Source organism: Cavia porcellus, unplaced genomic scaffold (assembly GCF_034190915.1).
Source record: "Cavia porcellus strain 051 isolate PalLab524CR breed Dunkin Hartley unplaced genomic scaffold, mCavPor4.1 scaffold_2, whole genome shotgun sequence".
Taxonomy (NCBI): domain Eukaryota; kingdom Metazoa; phylum Chordata; class Mammalia; order Rodentia; family Caviidae; genus Cavia; species Cavia porcellus.
In genome coordinates this window covers 72,234,143-72,257,327 of record NW_026947485.1, presented here as the reverse complement: position 1 = coordinate 72,257,327, position 23,185 = coordinate 72,234,143, and the positions used below count along the sequence as shown (strand labels likewise).

The 23,185-nt window shown below is 41.0% G+C and overlaps 1 protein-coding gene and 1 pseudogene across 4 annotated transcripts in view; both read right to left on the bottom strand.

Moving 5' to 3' along the window:
• Positions 1–1,907: 1,907 nt before the first annotated feature.
• The window catches only part of Ntrk2 (neurotrophic receptor tyrosine kinase 2), a 346,711-nt gene continuing 325,433 nt past the window's right edge, over positions 1,908–23,185 (bottom strand). For all 4 annotated transcript variants that reach the window (XM_063243697.1, XM_063243700.1, XM_063243701.1 and 1 more), the window contains 2 exons: positions 9,328–9,486; positions 1,908–7,603 (listed from right to left, as the gene is read on the bottom strand). In XM_063243697.1, the coding sequence (XP_063099767.1) occupies positions 7,418–7,603; positions 9,328–9,486 (345 nt within the window). In that variant the 3' untranslated portion in view covers positions 1,908–7,417. The remainder of the gene's footprint in view (positions 7,604–9,327; positions 9,487–23,185) is intronic.
• LOC106028773 (L-lactate dehydrogenase A chain-like) lies at positions 17,593–19,114 on the bottom strand (annotated as a pseudogene).

Here is a 23,185-nt window from a genome sequence, read left to right as displayed (position 1 = left end):
GTCCCAGAACACCATTGCTAAGCATTTCCTTCCACCTAGAGAGTCTCATCTTTCACAAGGCTGGAGAGTGGGATTGGGAACACTGTGGCCTCAGGAAAGTACCAAAAAGACTTTGCTGGCAGTTTTGGCTAGATTTGGGCATTATTTTAGTGGCCAAATGGTTACCCTCTCTAATGATTGAATTTCCCTTTGTGATGCCTCACCCTTCAAATTCAGTTTTCTAGAAACTGTCTGGCTTCCTTGAACCTTGAATTTTGGCTATAACTTCTCCTGTTAATATCATTTCTACAGATCTTGACCACTGAACTGCTTTATAGCAATCTTTGAGGGACTTGGAGCCAAGACCCTAAAGTTCCAGTCACCAGGCCAGCTCAGATCTTAACAGAAAGCTTTCCTTATGCTAACTAGGTACCTGCATTTCTGGCTATTTCCTGGAACTGAGCCCTATTAGATCTTCAATCTAATAGGATTTGAGGATTAAATGAGTTAATATATGAATCTTTAGGGTAAATCATAAGCATTATATTTATTGTTCAATTTCTTTTTGACTTAACTTTTTGGGAAATTAAAAAGAAAACTTTCACTGGCTCAGCAATGAAACCAAAAGAGTATGAACTACAACCTCTAACGGAAAGTAACAAGGATATGGAACACTCTGGCACATGGTGAGTATTGTTTTTATTAGGTGACTTATTCTAAAGCTATGTCTGTTTTAATGAAGTTATTACTATCAAGATTTCAGAAGTATGACTCCTAAGAAATTATGCAACTTATGGGTGTATGAGAGAAGTGTTTCAGAGAGGGAAAGCTGGATGGATGTATGGAGAAGTGAGGGTCTGGTACACTTGACTTCAGGGCCAGGTTCCATTGAACCTCTGTAATTGCACCAATAATAGCAATATATGATGAAGTATGGTAAAGGTTAGGACCTTTAATAACTAAAATTGGGTTGTACCAGCCAAGGATGTAGCAGTTAAACTTCACTTCCGTAGTCCAGTTTCTTTGAGGGAAGTCCAAGGTTTGATCTCACAGGGACACATAAACCTATTAGGAATTTTGAACAGATTTTCATGCCCCTTCCACAGCTTGAAATCTCCAAATCCTGCTAAGTTTTAACCTTGTCATATATATTTTTCTAATCCAATGAAAATATATCTTTATCACAAAGAGAAAGTGTTCAAAAGGCAATGTTCAAGGATCTGAGAGCTGGGCAGTCTACAGCCACATCATAGGTTCCCAAAGCACAGGTTTCCATGAGAGCTGCACTTTTCAGAGGGTTGAGAAGAGGTGAGACACTAGGAACTGAATCTGAGAAATGCTGAGGATCAATGTGATCGGTTCCTTCTACTCCAAGGTCACCCCATCCTTAAGGCTGCTCTAGCCTAAGATGCCACAGTACACATTTCTTATGGCCTGGTGTCTTACAGATTACAATGCCTCTTTGCTGTGTGCGATCCAACATACCAGACACTCGCCAAATGTGGCTACTTAAAGTAAACTAATTGAAATTAAATGCAATCTCAAATTTAGTTCTTTAGTCACACTGGCCACTATACTGGAGAACAGAGACAGAACACTGATTTAAATTCAGGAATTAAGGCAATAGATAAGGACATTGCAGCTATCTGAAGTAAGTCAAAAGTGTCAGACCTGTGGAGAGATCAGCCAGGTAAGGCCACTTATCCTCAGTCCCTTCAACCACTGAACATGGCAGCACCCACAGCTACCATATCTAAACACACACACACACACACACACACACACACACACACACACACACACCTATCTAAATACACACACACGCGTGTGTGTATGTGTGTGTGTGCATATAAAACAAAAACACAGTATGCCTTATGGAAATTCTATACCATTTTTTAAAACAGCAATCATGTTACTGAAAGTCTCTCTTTTGGAGGATGTTATTTATTGTAAGACATCATTTTTATTAAATACACTGTAGTACAAGAGACTTTCCATGTCAGGTTGAGAGAAGCTGGTCACATGGTTTACAAACAGAACTTTTTAAACACTGTATTCAGGTTTCACTTTGAAATCAGCCAAGATGCAGTGGGTCTTAGTAAAGCAATTGACTTCAAAACAGATTGCAAAACAAGAACTGTTAAGTATCGGTACAGAGACAGCACATTAAAAGGAAAAGAAACCAAATGAGAAGAGAGACAGAGTTCCAAATACCAGGTCACCATTGAAAGGGACATAGATCTGCAGAGAGATGTTGACGTGAGTGTGTCTGTGGCCTGGATATATACAAACATCTCTCCAGATACAGAAGCAAATGCAGTGTCCACACCTCTAGGCAGATTTGTAAATAACAGAAAGGATCAAGGGGCTGCGAGGAGCAGTATTTCACCATGATTTGGTCATTTGTCAAGGGATTACATATTGAAAATCCACACTGAATTCAAAGGCCTTGTGTTTAGAACATTTCCAGCTGTTTTATACACGTAAAAAGCAACGGTAAGATGTACAAGCTGTGAGATATAGAGGCCTTTACGTTTCACTTTCTCCAATTTCTCTCCTTGTTCAAACACATAGCTACTAGTAGGTTTTTCTTTTCTCTAGTATGTTGAATATTCAGCCAACTTTCACTCAAGATCGTTTTTATTAATGCATAGACCAAATAAATAAATAAACAGACCTGGCCTAGAACGCACAGACTGAAAGTCAGCATTGCCCTCTTCTCCCATTTCGTCACCTGAGACATGTGTTAGGATGGCAGAGTAGTTGCTTGGTTGTGATTGTGAGATTCACAGTGTTTTGCCTGCAACACGTATACATAAATTCCTTTCTTTCTTTCTTTCTTCTTTCTCTTTTTCCTTTGCTTTTGTTTGTGATGAATGGAACAAGTGTTTGAATGAATAAATAAATACATAGTTAAATAAATAGAAGTCAGTGAAAAAGAGAGGAACAGAATAGACTAAATATGTTCAAGAACCTTTGACTTGAGCAGCAGTGATTCACTCCAGATAACAAGAACATACCCTTTCCCGCACTATTAACTTTAACTATAATCCCCCTGCCTCCAGTTCTTTAGAATAGCATTTGAAATTCATTTACAAATTATCACAACCTGAGTCTCTGAATCCCAATTACACATTGTGAGGAGTTTTCATTACTGTGAGTTTAGATATTCAGGGAGCTGGGTTACCAGCCGTTCCTCTCATGAGAGTTCAGTGAAAGGGTTATAGGGCCAAATTGAAGGTCCATACTGGAAATAAAGTCCTCAAATAGGGAAGGAAAAGTAATGGGGGATTAAAAGAATCAAGGGAATCTGTGTAATGCAGCAATTTAAAAAACTAGACACAATTTAACGTTGTTGGTATTATAAGCCATCCAATTTGCAAAAAGAAAGGTTAAAAAATGTCCACTGTTGACCAGGGAATCCTCTTGTCATGAGGTTTTTTTGAATACAGTACTTTATACCACTGATTGGTTCATTTGAACGTGGATGTGAACATTTTCAAGACTTGCTTTTCTCATGTATCATTTAGATTTCTTCTTATTTACCTCCAAGATTAAAATTTGTATCTGGAATACTTCAACACTGGGCACAAGTTTAAAGGGTCATAGTGGGACAAGATGAACATAATACAAATGTGTAAAGGACCAAGAAATTGATTTTCCTTTCCTGGAGCTTTAAACATGTAGCTCTATTTCGGTCTGCATCCCCTTCCCCAGGAGCCACAGGAGGGATGCCCAGGGGATGGCTTTTCTTCGGCTGTTTTGGGAAGCACATTATCTTACGTGCATCTTCTGTCCTTGCAGTGCTGCACAGAGTGGAAAAGTGCTATGTTCTACCCACATGGAGAATGGAAGCTCTAACTGCAATGGGACATCAATGAATTTTGGTTATTTAGCAGTTTTAAGCAAATTATTAATACTGCACCCTACTTATAATTATCTCTATGAGCATTTGCCTATATATTTATACATAAACACACACATTATGTATGTATGTGCATTTGTATATGTATAAAGTATATAACACGTATATAAATACATGAAAATACCATAGGTAGTGCTGATGTGAACACACGTATAATATGAATTCTGATATAATCCTTGATAGCATAGTTCAAAGTGTTTTCTAAATAAGCCCAATTAGGACACCAATTCAGTGTACAAGGATGTAGCAGAAGCTGAGAGCATGATTATATATCACAATATCTCTGTAGCTTGCCATTTTATGTATTGCCTTACATTGTTCTCCCGTCCTATCCGGCTTCATGGATTAGTTACTATACATTTTTTCCTGAACTGCTTGTTTGTATATCAGTGTCTTGAGTGCACTTATGTAACTGGAGTACATGGATGGAGTGCACTGGTGCCAGAAGCCAGGCTGGAGACTTCTGGCCTGCCTCTGAGTCTCTGAGCCTCAGTTTCCTCGCCTATGAAACATGAGAATAATTTGTAAACACATTGGGAAGGCATTTCAAAAACAGAACCAATCATAAGTGGAAGTGGATGACAGACTGGACTTAAGAGATTAGCTTTGTCACTGCTATTGTTGTGATTTTTAAGTTGTTTGATGACAGGTCATCCTTGGTGATTGTCATATGTAGAATGAAGATGCTTCTTTGCTAAGATTTAGGAAACCATGGACAAAGAGGTGGTCAAAGGACAGCAACTAGTGTTTCAAAATATTCTGTGACTCATCCAACTCTTAAAAGCAAGCCAATGTCTTTTCAGAGTGTGACATCTCTAAGGTCAGCATATACCCTTGAGACAAGATAGGTACTAACAATGATGGTAGTAATAACAATCAATATAAATAACTATAAAACTTTGCACTTGCATAGTACCTTTCATTTCAAGACCTTGAGGGACTTGTCAAAAGGTATAAGGAAAAATTTTTATTTTCATTTTTTGCTTTTTTCTTTCTGACGAAAACACACAACTGGAATGGAACACTCCAATTTTCTGATCTGCTTTCAACAAATCTTTGCCCTGAAACTGCACTACCCTCCTTAAACTAGATGATCCTTTTAAGTATTATCACCTTTGTTCTCAGTTAAAATAAAAAATGACTGGCTACTTTTTCTCACAGAGCAGCTGGCCAAACACATAAATCTGTGTATGTTTTCAGGTTACCTGTGAAGAAACCTAGAAGAGCTTGTACACATCTTCCCATACCTACTGTTTCATAGAGCTCCACAGTGTTGTAACAGTACCATGGGTCCTCAATATGATATACACGTGCATGCATATATCATGGAGATATGGCTTTCATTATATTATTATGTGTGTTCTGGAGGGGCTTTTTTCACTGGCAAAGAGAACAAATACCTCAACTCCCATCTCTTCTGGGCCAGTGCAGAGTCCAAAGGGACTGCGTAGTTTGTCTTATCCAACCCCTTCTTTTGGCCACAGAGGCTGTTGGATTTCAGTTTGTTCTCTGCTAATTTATATTTTTGAATTTTTATACTGACTTTAAAAGCTTAGAAAGAAAAAAAAAAGTGCTCCTATAACTAGTGGGCATAAGCAAAACCTAAATGGAGCTCTTGCACCTTCAGAAACAAATAGTAAATAAAATAACTTACAATGGATTGAGATCACTCTTCCAATCTGGCTCACACTATAAAGAAATCAGGGCCAGTGAAATTCCCCTCACAGAGGGTAGCACATTCTCTTTAGGAGCGGAAACACTTTTCCCCTTGCTATGAGTGACTCTCTAAATAACTGTAAATTTCTATTCAAATTTATGACCTTTTCTCAAGACCAGCAACCATGCCCAGCAGCGCACCTCCAATGTTTGGTCTGGGCACAACCTCCCGTGGCATCTTGTGCCTATTTTCCAGTTTTCTTTTTTCTTTTGTTTAATGATGTGAAAGGAAAAAAAAAAAGCGGGAAACACTTGGAATGAAACCACTCTCCCAACTAGAGCCTACAGCAAAAGCCTTGGCCTGTGTACACTGAACATAGATGCATGTGATATGCCCAGTGAGATTTCCCTTCCCTTGGGGATGGGTTCTGCCTGTCCCAGAGTCCTTGGGCTCCATATGAATGAAGATATCCAGGGTTTGGGGTCCATATTGGGTAAAACCCATCACCATCAACTGTACCATGCCAAGGCATTTATTCTCAGCTAATGAATGCCATTAGCAGTCATACAAATTGTACCTCTTATGGATCTGCTCTACCTATCAGGGTCACGACGTCTGGAGTTTTAGTTTTTGCACACAGGGTATTCATTGACGAAGACCATGCACAGTTTTGCTTGCACAGTTAAAAGGACAGGTAGGAATGGATACTAGGAGTCAGAGGTGACACTTGCTGTCTGAAAAGTTCAAGATAAGAGAAACTTGGCTCCAAATGGAGAGCTTGTCCTATTTTTCCAAGTCCTGGATTTCGCATCTGATCCTGAAATGATCAGATGGAATCTGCCTCTTCTCAACTGGACTTGGCAAAAGCTTGGTCCACAATACTTGAAAAAGACCCCAGTGCTGTCACCATGACAACCAAGACAAGACTGGCTGAGCACAGAATGCACTGTCCTGTGCCTCAAGAAGTCATGTTTTATCTCTGCTTCATGTGAGTGTGTCTGGAGATGGAGAGGAAAAGTCCACAGCACAGAGTCCGCCGGTCTGTGCTTGCAGCAGGCCTTGGGGAAAAGGTGCAGGACGCATTCCTCCAGCTGACGGTCGCGCCAGGTTTGTCCTAAGTGGGGACAGATGCCAGCTGATCCCAATGGTTGCCTTTGTTTCTCCCGTTTCTCCTGAAGTTTATAATAAATCTTTCCTTCTCTGGTTTAATCTCCCACAGATAAAGTTTTCCCAGATTGAGCGCACGTCTTCCTTAAGCCACACAAGCTTAAGCCACCCAAAAACAATAAGAAGAGCCATAATAAATAAATAGATAGATAAATAAATAAATAGAAATGAATCCGTACAAACTCTTGATGTCTGTACAGCAGAATTGACGAAGTTTAAGTCAAATATTTGTTTCCCTTTTTTCATCCACGTCAAAGGCAGGAATACAACAAGGCATTGTTAGTTGTGGTGGGCAAACTGGAGCGTCTGCTGATAAAAAAAATCAGGTTTGTTAAGGCCTTTGTCTATGCAGAGTTAATAGTAATGCAGAAGCCAGATCGATTGAAAAGGAGGAAGGACTGTGAAGCAGGAGAACAAAACCAAACAAACAGAAAAGGAAAAGTAGAAAAGGAAAAGAAAGGAACAGACCAAGGAGCCGGGAAGAAAGAGACAATGCTCGAAAAAAGTCAGGACTGCATCCCTTGGTGGGGTCCGCACTGCTGCAGTCTGAGGGCTTTGCGGGTTTTCTCGATCGCCAGAGCTGCCTGTCCACGCAGCAGCCTGCTGCAGCCAGTGGCAGTAAAAGGGTTCGTCCTCTCCTCTCGCCCCTCTGAGGAGTGCGTTGGGAAGGACAGGTGTGGGGAGAGGGCCTAGCCGAGAATGTCCAGGTAGACCGGGGACGCCTTGGCCAAGTTCTGAAGCAGGGTGTGGATGCCCTTGATGCTCTTCCTCATGTGGGGCTCTCGCTGCCAGCACCCCAGCATCAGCTCATACACCTCCTGCGGGCACGTGCGAGGTCGCTGCAGGACTCGGCCCTGCGTGATGCACTCGATCACCTAGGAGAGCAAAGAAGAGTCAGCCAGGAAGGCCAGCGGGGAGCCAGGGAGTGGCCGGAGCAGGGGAGCGGGGGGGGGGGGGGGGGGGGGGGTTTCTCGTTCATCCTTTATTTTTCCTTTTAAAACTGCCTATACTAAGTGTACGCATTTGTGGGGAAGGGCGGGATAACTGGACACATATACTCCATGGTAGTAATCAAGTCAAATCCATCTACCTCAGTACTTATCATTACTTTGTGTTGGAGCCTTCCAACAGCCCTTATCTGGTTGCTCATGAAGTTACACCCTTCATATGAATGACTCAGCATTATTCCACTGAGCCTTTCTGTGGACTCCTCCTTGGGGACAGTTGGTTGCCTGTAAACCGATGGTTCCCTATGTGGAATATGTAACTGTTGTGAACTGTATTCACCCTGCCGTGCTGTGGGGAGCCCTGAGACACTTCCTGTGTGACTGCGCTGTGGTCCCTGTCACCCACTGCTATCTGTCCCCTTCCCTGATGTAGGAAAGTAGGCTTTTGACTGTGTGTGTGTGTGCGCGCGCGTGTATGTGTGTGTACTGGGAATTGAACTCATGACTGTGCACTTGCCAGGTAGGTGCTGTGCCACAGGCTCTTGAAAAAGAAGTCCACTCACTGTTTATCTCTTAGAGGATGAAAATGATTATTGTGGGCTGGTTTATGTCATGGTTACTTTGGTTTATATTCATTTCTCAATCCACTCTGATGTCACAAAACTGGTGTGGAGAAATAATTTCTTCACGCACAGTGCCCCTATACCTCAGCAGTCCCATGGATTAGTTTTCACCAGCCTGAGTCACGTGTGTTAGGGTACTGACTAGCAGGGAACCGCAGGCCACAGAAATGAGCAGGCATTTCTCATAATGGCTTTGGATTAAAAAGGCAGACACAAATCTGAAAAAGATGTGAGATGCCTATCCAAGAGACTGCCTCAAATATAAATATTCAGTCAGCCCCCTGTACCTGTGGGTGCCACATCTGTGGATTCAACCACCTGCAGATCAAGAATACTCAGAAAATAACTGCTCCCATACTGATCATATACAGACTTTTTTGGGGTCATTATTTCTTAATATAGTGCACTATTTATGTTACATTTGTATTAGCTATTATAAGTAACCTGGAAACATTTTAAAGTAGACAGGAAGGTGTGCATAGATTATATGCAGATACTGTACCATGCTCTATAAGAGATTTGAACATTTTACATTTTGGTGTGTGTGTGGGGGGGGGGTCCTGAAAACATTCCCCCATGGATCCCATGGTATACTCATATTTTGCAAAAGAATGGAAGAACACACAGTACTTGAGTTTTTCACTGGTAATGTTCTAGAGAAAGGTATAGAAAGGAAAGAGTTTTGAAAGGTCATTGGAATTCTAAGAGTGCTGGCCTTCTCTGTGTGCTCAGATTTATTAGACTAACAGTGCAAAAAATTCTTAGGTACCATCTTTAGAAAAGCAAGGCTTTTCTACACTGGATTTTCCTTCCTCCAAAACACTTTTAAATTAGTAGTGACTACACTTCAGCCATGAGCTTCAGGTATACAGTAGGCTCCCAGGCATACAGAGCATGATTGGCGATGTAAGTATTCTTGGGCCATCAGCAAAAGATTGCACCCTGATCAGCCCAGAAAAGGTGCTCAACAGGGAGAGGCCTTTGGGTTTCAGGCTGGGCTCCGAGCTCTTCCCCACATCCACTGGGTACCTCATTGTTGGATAGTTGGTACCAAGGCTGCTTGCCATAGGTGAAGATCTCCCACAACACAACACCCAGGCTCCAGACATCACTCTCCGTGGTGAACTTCCGGTACATGATGCTTTCTGGGGGCATCCAGCGAATGGGCAGCATCGTGTGGCCACCAACCTGGCAGGAAAGCGATGAGAGGGACATTGGTCACTTTGAAAGCAGCATGGAAATGGGCTAGGGGGTGTTCTTTCCCTATTGTGTTTATTAATTTTAATTGTGTATAAACATGTAAGGAGTGTATGATTTCCTCACTATCTCAAGCATCAGAGACAGAAGGTGAATGATCAAAACAAATCATCCCCGTATTATTTGGAATTCTCATTCTCTCAGACCATGAAGAGAGACTATGCTTACACAGATGCTCATCTTGCATGGACACACACACACACATGTACACATACACACACATGCACACATACACACACACACACACACACACACATACACATGCACCTCCTGGTAGGAGCATGGCTCAGTGTTGCAGTTAGCAAGGTAGCTAGCTTTGGTCAGAATAACAGTCAGGGGTTCTAGATCCCAAATGGTCTGCATGATTTCTGCTCCCTGGTCCAGCCCTGAGCTGCCCTCTGCCTTCAGGTACAATGTGTGTGCAGTGCTGGCTAAGATACCTTCACACCTGCAACAGCTGACATGGAAGGTTATTCCCATTTATAAAATGGGCCACTGACGTGCAAGCTGCTTTTGAACACAAAGAACTTGGGTCTTTGGATGCCAAGTTCAGGACTCTCCCTTACTCCTTAGCTATTTACAGTAATAAATACATACATTTCTAGAAACACTATTTTAATGGAAATGCTAGGGGGGAGGGGTTACCTGACAAGAGCAATAGCACAGCAAAGAGAAATGAGTTGGTTGAAGAATTGTTTGTACTTTCTCTCCTCATGTTTGGGGCGTGGCACGTCAGGGTTGCCTGATTCCTGCATGGTAGCCTATGGCCTTAAGGTCCCACTCCGCGTCCTAACACTGCCCAGCACTGCCGGTTGTAGGACACTCCGAACATGACAGTAGGGAGGCTTATGCTAGGGCAGGAGTCAGACTCAGTTATCGCACTCACCTTGTTCCACTAGGGTGCTAAGACTCAGGGTGCCTAGAGATTCTGCCCAGCTCTAATTCTCAGTGTCCATTCATGACTTACAGGAAGAAAACTAACTACCCTATGGAAAAAATGTTCCTTCACCTCAGAGTCCAAGAGGCTGAGTCCAGACATGTCCAGTATACTCCGTATTTTCAAAGAACGCCCTTGGCACTGTGGAAAGTGCACCAGTGTGAAAGGAGTTTTTCCCTGTTTTTCTCTGTGAACAAGTCCAAATGACAAGGAGATGCAGCTTGCTGGCTAAGGGTTAGGGTGCCCCACAGCTTTGCTAATCAACTTTTTTTTAAAGAGAAAAAAAAACACAGAAAAGAAAAAACAAAAAGCAAAAGATGCAAACAACAACAACAAACCTAAAATAATAACAGTATAGGTTTTCAAAACAAGATGACATCAATTTAACAACGGTTGTAATATTTGATATTGTTACTTTCAATTGAGTTTCTTAGATTACCAGTATAGACATGAAAAACTGCTTTAATCATGTGTATTAACTGTTCTTTTCCAATAACTAATACAATTAGTAGTATAGTCATCTTAGCTATATATATATATATATATATATATATATATATATATACACACAAATTTATGTCTTTTTCATTTTCCCTTTCTTCTTTTCTCCTTTCCCCTACCTCAGTTACTTTTCCTATTTGAGCAGTTTCTTACCCTTACACATTATTTATTATAGATTTTAGATTGTATTTGCTCTTCCACTTTCTTGCACTAGGGAGACAATATGGCATTTACACACATGAGTTTGATGTATTTCTCTTATGAGTGTGGTCTCAAGTCATGCCCACTTACTTATAAAAGCCTCAATGCAATCTTTCTTTATAGTTGAGTAGTATTCCATTGTATAAAAATACCACATCTTTTTATTTATCAGTCAAGGAATGGATTAAAAAACATGGCTAATCAACTTTCAATGAGCCCAACTCTCATAAAGGCCAAGATGGCTTCAACATTAGATTCCTTGCTCTTAACATTAGATTCCTTGGCAATGACAGGGATTCAGTGTTCAAGGAGAGCACACTTTTCTCATAGACCTGTCTGAAGGTGGCGACAACACTCCCACTTGGGCTCCACATTCAAATCATGACCAGTGTGGCACTGGCACTGTATATAGGTGTCATTATGGTACAAGCACACTGGCCCTGCTCACAGCTCTGAGATCCCCAAGTTCCTGGGACTTTGGTCTGGAAAGTGCTAATACATGCAGAGGACCTAGCACTTTCAGATTCCCAGAAGGACTCAGGGTATGAGGGTAGGATGATCCCACCAAATCCTTGTGAAGGGAAGGGACTGCTCCATGGTCAGGCAGGGCCTGACTCTGCCTCCCACAGAGCCATGGACACCTTCCCTCTGCCAGAAAAGGCTGGGAAGTGTGGCACATTCACCTTCACAAACCCCTGGACTCCTTGCCATTCTCTGAAACCATACCAAGCTCTCTCTCCATGGATCCATCTAGTCTCACAAATATACTTGTGCTTTATGGTGGAATCTCTAGTCCACAGATGATGAAATTTCTCCCAGGTGTTATGAGACTTTGCTTAAGGTCACATGTCTGACACATTGTATAGCTAAGACTGAGATCTAGATATTCCTACAGATCCTTTTCATCCCTTATGTAGGCCAAAACCATGGGACTGCTATTTTATTGCTATGCACACACAAGGACAGAACAAAATCAGCAGAAAATAATGCTCCCTTCCCCTGCAGACTTTATTCTTATCTTGCCTGTCCTAACCTTTTTCTTTCCTTATAGTGAAGAGCTCTTATCATGTCACCCATCCCTTCAGGCTGCACCAGAGCAGCTAAGCAGGTGCGCCTTTCTTCATCCACGTTTGGTCTCATCAGAGGAAATAGGGTCGATATGGCCTAGAGAAGTGGAGGTGAAGTGCAGACTGTGGCTTCATCTTCTGGTGCTCAGTTGTGTTATTTAAGCACCTGTGAAAAGGGAGTTCCTTGGACAACAAGTGGAAGTCTCTGGTAATTTTAAGTGCTAAACCTTCTGAAAAAGGTTTAGCACTTAAGGGAGGAAGGAATGAATTGCTTTTGGAAGGAATGAATTGTTTCTTGCATAGATCCATTCAAAAAGAGCTATTTACAAGAGTAACTCAAATTTTACAGAAATTCTAAAAGATAAAAGGCTTTTAAAAGGACAGGCTTCACTACAGGTAGAGGAGGGTTTCAGCACAAAGTCAGCATGAAACTAGATTTACAGTGAAGAAGATACAACTACTTTTTTATGGAATATGGAAATTAGATTCCAGATTGTGTGATCGATACAGAGTTGATATGGGAGGGTAGACAGAGGTGGCTAGGACACTGTGACCCAAGGCAGATTCCAGTCCCTTAGGAGTGTTAACAGCTGGTTCTCCCTAAAAGGTTCTGGGCCAGGTGCATCAAACATACTGTAACCCTTCCCCTCCCCCACTTCATGATGGAAGTTTATAATGCTTATAGCTGCAATAAAGCATGCAAGGAGTTCAACAGGAAGGAATGGATTTAACTTTAACATAGTGGATTGAATCAATAAGAATATGTTTGTGCTAAAGAGGTAACTACTCATATTGGTCTCCTAGGGTCAGACAGCAAAAAAATGGGATTTGAGATGTGTTAATTTAGAGATAGCAGGCTTTCCATAGCTACTTGGGTTTCCCATACTTATTTTTTTTATTTAAAGAGAAAACAAACAAACAAACAAAAAAACAGAAAAAAGGGGTAGAAATAATATAGAATTACAGAAAAATAAACAGTAAGAAATCATTAGTTGATAAGTTACATATTTTCATCTTAGAAATAGTTGTTCAGGTTACAAAATTAAAGCATACAAAGTGACATTCAAATAGTGACACCACCAACAGTTCTTCTCAATGATCCAACAAAAACTTAGTAATATCAGTCCTACACACTTTTTTATCTTAAAGAGAGATTAAACATACCAAAACAGAACAAAACAGTTCATAAAGAAACAATTTAAAGGGCTGGGTATTTAGCTCAGTGGCATAAGCGCCTGCCTTGCAAGCAGGCAGTCGTGAGTTCGATCCCTGGTACCGATTAAAAAAAAAAAAAGAAACAATTTAAAGAAATATGGATTTCAAAGCAAGTCCACTGGAGATCTTCACTGTCTATCTTATTGTCTCCAGTTTTCTTCCAAATAGTTGTCCCCATTTTCACACACATTGAATAAATACTGCATATTATAGAACTAATCAAATCATTACAGAATGATGAAGGTTTTTTAGGTCTTCAAGACCTGACATTGGAGAAGTCAATAATGTCTACCATAATGTCTCTCATTCTCTTTATAGTAGCTGTCCTTATCTTTACATATGCTGAAATTGAACTTAAGAGACTAGACTAATATCACTCTGAACAGTGAATAATAGTATTGCTAGATTTTATATCATAATGCTACAGAATTAGCATTGGGTTTCTTAGTGTCTTTTCTTTTTCAGAGTATCTGTTCATTACATCGTGCATTATATAATCTGTTCCCGTAAATAGTTTAAAAAATTCTCCCCCACCCCCAAAAAATTCTTCCCATGTGTGAATTTCTACATGCATATCTATCCTCTCTGTATTATAGGGAAAAACAGATCATAACAAGACAACAAAACAAATTCCTAGAAAAACATGCAATGAAAAAGACACGTAAGATCACAATATTAGGTGATCTACTGTAGTTACTATGCTTTCTCTTGTTATTTTCAATAGACTTGTCCATATCATCAGGCTTAATACAATTAAGCATAGTATTACATAGCTATTTTTATAAAAACACAACTTTGAAGACATTGTAGGACTTGAAGTGGTTAATAATCAAAACCGGTATGGATATCTTTTACATCTTGTCATCTTCAGAGTAGTTGTCTCTACTCTTAGACTTGGTACTATCAAGCATACCAAATTCGAATAAAATCAGTCAAGGCAAAACCTCCATCTAACAAACCAGCTTCAAATAAGACCAGTCATAGTAAGACAATGTAAGTAATACAGGGTTTCAGTTTAAGTTAATAGGAAATTAAGGATAGTTACCATGGTATAACCTTCTACTTTTTGGTTATATGTCTGTGCTCTCAAATCTGATATGAGTGGACAGACTAGAACAAAATAAAATCAAACTAAACAGAGCAATAAGACTACTGTGACTTTTAAATCTTGATACCCTATTAACAAGGTCCTCTGCCTTCCTTTTTTAGGCTATTTTTCACCTTTCCCCTTCTCAGGATGCTTTGTATGTTTTGGGTCCCACTAGATCCTTTAGTTTTTAGATTAGGGGGCCAGCCTGTTTATCTGAGTGTTGCTAAACCTTTTTACCCCTGAGTTTGATCTTGAGCTGTACTCCTTTACTTACTAAAGTCATAGGGTTTTCCTTCCTTTCAGCTGTGTAGTTCTACACTGCCCCAAAGTGTCATAGCTTTCCAATCTATCTGTGGCTGCTGGATGAGTTGTCCCTATTTCTCTCTGGTTTCTTGTCACATATAGCATTGTTTCCTCATGTTTGACTTTCAGTTTATTAACCTCTTTTGGGTTGAGTGTATTTCCTATTCAGAGCATCTTAATGGAACCTACCTCCTAATCTACTCTGCCTGTGTTTTTTTTTTAATTTTAGTTATCAAGGCTATCTATATTAAAGATTATAGCTTACCGTCTCTGCCTCATGTCTATTTTTCTGCTATAATTTGTCCACTTTTCTCCTTCATTCCACTGTCTGCTCTGTTCATTAAGGCCTCTCTGCCACTGTTGCTGGAATCCTGGTATTTTTTCCTCTCTCTCTCTGGAATGTCCTTCAGTATTTTTGGTAGGGTTGGGTTGGTGGCCATGAACTCCCACAGTTCCTCCTTGTCTTAGAAATATTTTATTTCTCCATTAATTTTGAGAGAGAGTTTTTCTGGGTGCATCAGTCTTGGTTGCAGATTATTTTCTTTCAGGGCTTGGACTATTTCCCCCCAGGCTCTTCTCAATTTGAGAGTCTGTCATTATTTTGATAAGTTTTGCTTAGATAATTTGCTTCTTTTCCCTGGATGCTTTTAATATTCTGTTCTTGTGATGGATTTCTGGAATCTTGATTACTGTATGTCTGGGTGTAGCTCTGTTTTGGTTGTAGTTGGCTGGAGTTCTGTCTGCCTCATTTATCTGGATATGATTTCTTTTTCCTATGCTTGGGAAGTTTTCCTTAATTATACATGTGAATATTCTTTGTAGATCATTTGTGGTTACTCCTGCTTCTTTACTCATGTTTTTTATTCTTAAGTTACAGATCCTTTTGTTGTCTTCTAGCCTTTGAATTGTTTCTTCTGGTTCCTTGTTATTTTTAACAGATCTTTTCTTTTGTAATCATATATCATATATCATAAATCTCTCTTCAAGTTTCAAAAGGCTAACTTTAGTTTCTGTCAAGGCATTTTGTCAGCTTTCAATGGAGTTTTTAGTTTCCTGGTAATCTCTTTGGATCTGTTTCATGTATTCTAGGTTATGTTTAAATTCTTCATCAAAGGTTTCTTTTTCTTTTTGAGTTCCTCTGTTCTTCCATCTGTGTTCTCTTGGGAGGGGCTTATCATTTCTTTAATTAATTTTTTTATATCTTGCCTCACTTGTATCAGAAGTACACTTTTAAATTTGTCTATGAGGTCATGAAGGTATTTCTTTATGTCCACTGATGCTGTATCTAGTATTGGATGGTTATGGCACTGGTTTTCTCTTCTGTATTTACTTTTCCTGGGCTTATTTTCCCAGGTTCAGCAGCTGGAGGTTTTATTTTTTTTCTATCTTTTGTCATGTTTTCTGATTTCTTTCATACTGGTATGTCCTGGGGTCTCTGGCCTTTTCCATATTGCTTAGGGTCTTTTCAAAGCATGCTGACTGGGGTTTTGCTGCCCTCCCCAATTTGCTGTTATCTGAGGTACACACAGGGATGCAAGGATGGTGCAGTCTAGCTTTGAGCCTCTGAGCCAGTCAATCCGCAAGTTAGGCTGTACCTTGTGGACATCACAGAGTCATGACAATGTTGTACCTGCTTATTGGATCCCAATCAGAGGCGTAGCTCAGCCCCAGTAGATCCCACCAGTTCTCTCTGTGCCAGAGGTGGCTGACTAACGTCACTGTGGCACCGGGCTCTGTCCAACTCCAAGATGTCTTCTACCAGTCCTCTCTGCCAGGGGCAGCTGACTGACATCACTGTGGCACTGGGCTCTGCCCAACTCCGAGATGTCCTCTACCACCCTCTCTGTGTCGGGGTGGCTGAATGACGCCGCCACAGTGCCAGGCTCTGCCCAACTCCAAGATGTCCTCCAGCCAGCAACAGCAGCCACGGGACCCAATGCCTAGCATTCACCAGGAATCAATGCAGTTTTTAATCTTGGGTCCATTCCATACTGCACTGCGTGTCTTCACTGCACTCCCAGCACAGCGTGGATTGGTTGGAAAACTGTGTGGTGCCCCGGAACCCAATTTCCAGCACTCACTGAGAGCCAATACAGCTCTTCCCCTTGGATCCATTGCTCACTGCACCATGTCCTCCTGTTAAGGGCCCAGAATTCACTGAATCCTGTTAATGGCAGCTACAGTCTCAGTGCGACTTTGGATCTTCTGGGCACACCTAGTGCAGCGCGGAACGGGTCTCAGTGAACGTGTCGGGTTTCAGACCTCCACCTGCACTTTTCCTTCCTCTTTCTAGTTTTATTTTTCCCTTTGGTTACCGCCTTGGTTAATAAGAATCATTATCCAAACATCTTGCCCTCTCCATTTGTGAAATTCTAGTATCTGAGTTGGTTTGTCCACAGAAGTTCTCTATCCAACTTCCTAGCAAGCCGCTATTTTTTCTCCTCCATACTTATTTTTTTAACAGAGTAGTCACTGTTCAAGATTTATTTGGTGTTGTAGTTGTTACGACACTTGGTTGCATTTTTTATGAGTAGATCTTTCCTTTTTACATTATATGGCAATGTACACTACTGACATATAATATGCAAAATAAAATCCTTTAAACCAGTTATGCACAAGACATGCAATATTATATTTATACAATGGATCCCAGGCTGTGATCAACTGGGAAAAAAGTCAAATGAGACTTGATGAAGTTGTATAGCAGAGCAACATGCATCTGATTTGAAGGGCACTTGGAACCTGTAAAGCATTGGCTGTAGTATCTCAGAGATGGTGGGCTTCTTTATATCAACCAATGAAGCACCATCCTTCATTTGGAAAGAACTGTGGTGTTTTGTGGATCATTTCTACTTCTAACTTTGAGGCCATCTTAATACTACTGCTTCAACCATGCATCAGAATACGTGACAATATGTACAACCTCCAACTAAATCCTGCTACAGCCCAGGCAGTAGCAAGGTGATGCTACAAGACTTTAAACCTGCGGCTCCCACAGGGGATCTGTGCTCTTCTTCACTACAGGCCTTTTCCTTAGGAGTTAGAGTCACCTTTGCAGCATCAGAGATCCCACTTTGCCCCAGGACACAAGGAACACTAAGAAAGATGTCATCCTTTAGTTTGTAGAGTCCCTTAGTCATGGTAAAGATTGGATGACATGGTAAAGATTATTCATTATAATGGTTGGGGATTTAGTTCAGCAGCACAGAACCTGCCTGGCAAGTTCAAGGTCCTGAGTTTGATTTCTGGTACCTTCCCCAAAAGATTATTCATTATACTTTCTACCAAATCTACCACAGACAGTCCAATGGCCCAGGATATGTAAACTTTTAGTTTGATCACTCTATAATCACTGCCAACCATCTGTATGTGAGGCTCTTTTCAATGCTTTTTATGCCCATCAGTGCCTAACTCAAGGCAGATTCATCAGAGAGACACCAGTGTTATTCACTTCTCTACACACAGGAGCATTAAATTCTCCACAGTCCTGGAGGATCCATCCATGGCAGTTTAATGGATGAACTCCTAGGCTTCCCACCTCAGGTAGTGGAACCAGGCTGGATCCATGTTGTAGCCACTTCTAATAACATGACTTTAGAGGAATCCACTTATATTCCAAGCCACATAGGTCAAGAGATTCACTGAGTTGGAAACAATAAGCAACTCACAGTTTGGGCTGCGCTTTACAACATTCAGAATGATGAATTTAAAGATGTTCACATTATACTGAACCAATTTAAGACAGTTTGCTCTGTCTTGTGAAGTGCCCCAGCTGTGCTAATAACCAGCTTGGAGTTTGCAGCTGCATCACAGTCTTCACCAGAGACAATTTTTGAGGAAATGGCTGCTATGCTGGCAATCCATCATATCTCTTACCAATTTGTCTCTCATGATGTCAACAAGAACAAATTCATTTGTCAAGTTCTTTAGTAAGATACCGATGGCACAGGGCATGCCAACAGCACCAACCCCAACAACTATGATCCTATTTTGGGGGACCTGTTCTTCCTTAAGGAGATTCACAGTCATCTGGCCCTTGACACTGGCCATCTTGAACTGAAAACCACAAAGGACCAGGAGTGCACATGGAGAAGGTGTCAGAGTATGTAGGTCTGGGGTCCCAATTTGGTGGCAGCAGCTCTGGTTCTCTGGGCCTGCCACACATGATACAGTCTGAAACTAATTCATGATACTGAAAATTCAGGGTTCTGACCTCCTAGTTTAGTAAACGTGACTAACTGCCAAACCTCAGTGTCCTAGTTTCTCCAACTCTAAGCTCTGAGTGAGAGTGTTTACTTCCCAAGATTGTCACAAGGTAAATATTCAAGCAGCTATTTGGAAATGCTTTATAAATCTTAATGCACTACCAGCTTGTGTGGTGTGTGCTCCCTCTCTGGACCTTTGACTCTCATTTCTTCAGTGGGCAGTGGTCATTCTGTGACCACTAAGAAGAAAACCAACAGCATGATGACCATCCCTAGTCTTCACTTGGCAGTAACCAAGTGGCGCCTTTGATGGCAGCATGTATCAGGTGATCTGCCTGTGTTGCTCATGGCCAGTGAAAAAGTCCCTGTTTCTTCCAGAGAATAGAGAAAAAAAAAAGATATTCACATTTCAACTCACACGTTTTCCCATCTGGTCATTTTTTTTCTGTTGCAGTTACTTTGGAACAGATTTTTTACTTTAATTCTTTCAAGAACTTCTTTGGGGATTTCACACATGCTGCTACAAAGAATGGTCTCCTTGTTCAGGAGTCAAACAGGTGAGCAGTGGGACGATCGAATAAAAGTTCAAGCAGGGTTCACTAGTTTTCTAAACTCATTTGCAACATTTCTGAACATTTCTTTAGCAACTCTTCTCCGGATATTTTAGGGTATATCACAAGAGTATACAGCCCCAAAACGAGTCACTATTGTTACAAATTACTGTCATACTTTTGTCACAGACTCTTAATGGCTTTTGAGCCACATAAAACCTACATTGTTTTGACAACAAACACAATAAGACATTTGTTTTGCATCGCGCTACTTGGCAATCTGCTCTCACACCCTTGCTTAAATATTTACAAGATGGAATGGGATCCCAAGCATGACACTGGAAGTTGGAATTTCTGCCCTTCACTGCCCAACTTGGCATGGTGCCTCAAGGGTTCTCCGGGGATCAAGTTGGGGCAGGTGCCTGATCTTCACTAAATGAGCCAGACTGGGCTGAAGCAAGATGGGAAACCCAGTTATCTGGGAGCCCATGTGGGCTTGCAGTTTTTAAAATTTTCTTTAACCTAAGGGAAGCAGTTTCTAGCTCTTGCTGTGCTGCTAATTAGCCTGATCCAGTTCCCATAGATCTGGCTTATTGGTCAAATATGAAGGGTTAGGGAAGTTCTTGGTTATTTCTAATACAAAACAATAATTCTGTGATAATCCATTGCCCCTCTGCCATCATAATCATCCACAATTATGCAATACCTCACATTCTACAAAGAGTCCCTCTGAGTTATCACCCTTGCATTCAAGGTCTGCCCTCCAGAATAGACCTTGGCTTACCTAGATGTAAATATTGTCACTAAAGAGGGTTTAAATAGTTAGCTTAAATCCACACACAAAGTCGTGGCCCACTGGACATCTTGCATTCATTCCACAGGGTCACTCTGTATTTCTTCACCTACAGAGAATTTAGTCATGCCTGTTTGGAGGTTTAATCTCTTCCTTCTCCCTGAAACCCCAAAAATCACCTAAATGTAGGCTCAAGTTTTACCATTTCAAGGATCCCTTTCTGCTTCCGCTCAGGAACTGTTCTAGTATCCTTAACATAGCCCTAGGAAGACCACTCCCTTCTGACATGCATCACATGTCTCAAGGAGGGCAGTAGCCTTCTGGTAGGCACTGAGAGGGCTGATTGGCAAGCAAACCACATCTTCAAAAGGGATTCTTGTAAGGGCTGCTATGCAGGGAGAAATGCTCAATGTTTTCTTTCAAAGAGATTCGACCCTCCCGTCTATCCTTTCATCACTCCTCTAAACTCTGTATAGAACTAAGCCTTACATTAGAAAAACAGAAGCAGTTTCACCTGTTTGATGCTACAGATAAGAACTATTTAATGAAATTTATAACCCCTGAAAACTGAACCCAAACTCTAAAGTGTGTAAAAGTCTCTCTAAGTTGCATGAAAAGTCCTTTTCCATCCCTGCAGTAGACAGGGGTATCTGGGCATGAAATTTAGGAAGATGTCTAACATGTAACTACTTCTTATGCTAGAGGAAAAAGGAGAAAATTTAAAGAAGAAAGCAACAGTGTTACAGGCAACTGAGTTAGACAGAAATATTGCCAGTGGTCAGATAGGGCTGGGCAGAAAGAAACCAGTGCAGAAGACCAGATACTTAACTGTGGAGGAGACAGGTACCTCCCACCATGGACCAGCTCTCCAGACAAAAGATCAAACAAATGTACCCACATCCTAAGGATAAACATCAGGGACTGATATTCTAAGTAGGTTTCTATTACCCTGAGGAAGCCAGCAGTCACTAACCTTAGCCTCCTACAAAAAGCCCCGGCTCTATATGCATACCTGCTTGCTACCTCACTCATTTCCCCATTTGTCCCGAATTTAATTAACTTTACCTGAGCTTCTACACTCATAATATTATTGGATGCCTATAGTTTTGTCACCTCATGCTCCTCTGCCTTGCCAGGTCCCATGTTTTCCCCATCTTGGACCCATCACACCTGATGGTCTTACTCAAAAAAAGTCCTAGAAAAGATAAGAGTCTTGGGACCCCTTCCGTCTCTCTCTTCCAGACAGAAGTTTTCTTTCTCTCAATAAATATATTCTGTTCTTAACCTTCATTGTTTCTAAAATTCATTCTTCTATTTTAGAGAATGCTAACTTGTACTGAACATCTAGTAGGCTGGGAGTTATCAGAAGCATGAAAAAGAAAAAAAAGGCGGGGAGGAGGAAGGTTGCTAATCATTGCAAGCAGGTTAAAGCAACAAAGCTAATCAGAACAACATCTGAGGCTCAAGGTCAAATGAAATTCCATAGTGCCTAAAATAAAATTGAGAAAAATAATAGAATATGTTTCTAAAACATATTTAAAAAGAACTGTTCCTTTAACTCCTAACAATTATTTTCATGACACCTCATAATTTCGATAGTGATAAGTGTATGTATCGGATAGCCTGGTTAAGAAAAATGGCAACTGTGTTCCAGCTAAAATACTCAGGCTTGAGAATTCTTTAACTCTGGCTGTTTGAAAAGTATTTCAAGAAAATAAATCCTGACACAAACACCAAATGGCCCTTGGTGAAACTGCTTGGAATTAGAAATCCATAATTACATTATTTTTAAATAAAAGGTTCACATCTAAACAGTGGGAGTGCAAAACTTATTTTGTAGTCAAGTAGTTCAAAGCACACAATCTTTGGTCACAAGTTATAAATTGTGAAACTTCCCTTATGACTTAAGGCACACAATTTGTTTTTCTTCACTGGAAATCTAGGATATAAGAAAGCAAGAGACTTGCTGAGCAAGGGTGAACATGACTGACAGGCTGGAGGACTGCTCACTGCCGTTCTTTTAGGAGCAGGGTTTTTTCTCATGTTTGTTTGTTTCAAACTTACAAACTATTCTTATTTCTTGTACAAGTTAAGGAGGAGCTCACAGTTCCTTTGCTGGGGGCACTGGGAGATGAAAGCGGCAGTGACTCTGGTGACAGGTCCGACCCTGGTTCCTTCGGACTTCCCATAAAATTCTTCTATCATGCTCCGTGTTCCCTCCTTATGGTCTCTTCTGTGCTGCCACATACTCCTTCTCTTATCTCCCTTCATGATCACGCTTATGTCCACATTCCACTACCTCGCATAACTGCCCTTCTGCGTTTGTGAGAGGAACACCAGTAGGTAGGCGCCTTCCTACAGATCCCAGACAAGTGCTTCACTGACTCTGAAGCCACCAGTGATTTAAAGTCAAGGAATGCTAAACTGGGACCTTCTAAACTCAGTAGCAAAGACCAATGATGCCTAGGAGGAGGCCACTTTCAGCTTGCGCTATTTACTCAGTGAGTGAGTGATAACTTGTTTGGAAGCCAAACACTTTACTCCCTGAGCAACATCCAGGCTAAAGGGCAAGCCCCATTAAGATGAGATTAGTTGTCAGAGGCTTTTGGTCACATTAAATATTGAAAAGGCCCCTAGATTTCTTCATCACAACCTAAGCCCAATCGCTTTGCATCAGCAGTTTTTCCTGATCTGGTCCTTAAAAATTCATGAAAGCTATAAGCTTTAAGGAATAACTGGCCCTTACTTATTAATCATGTGTTGCATC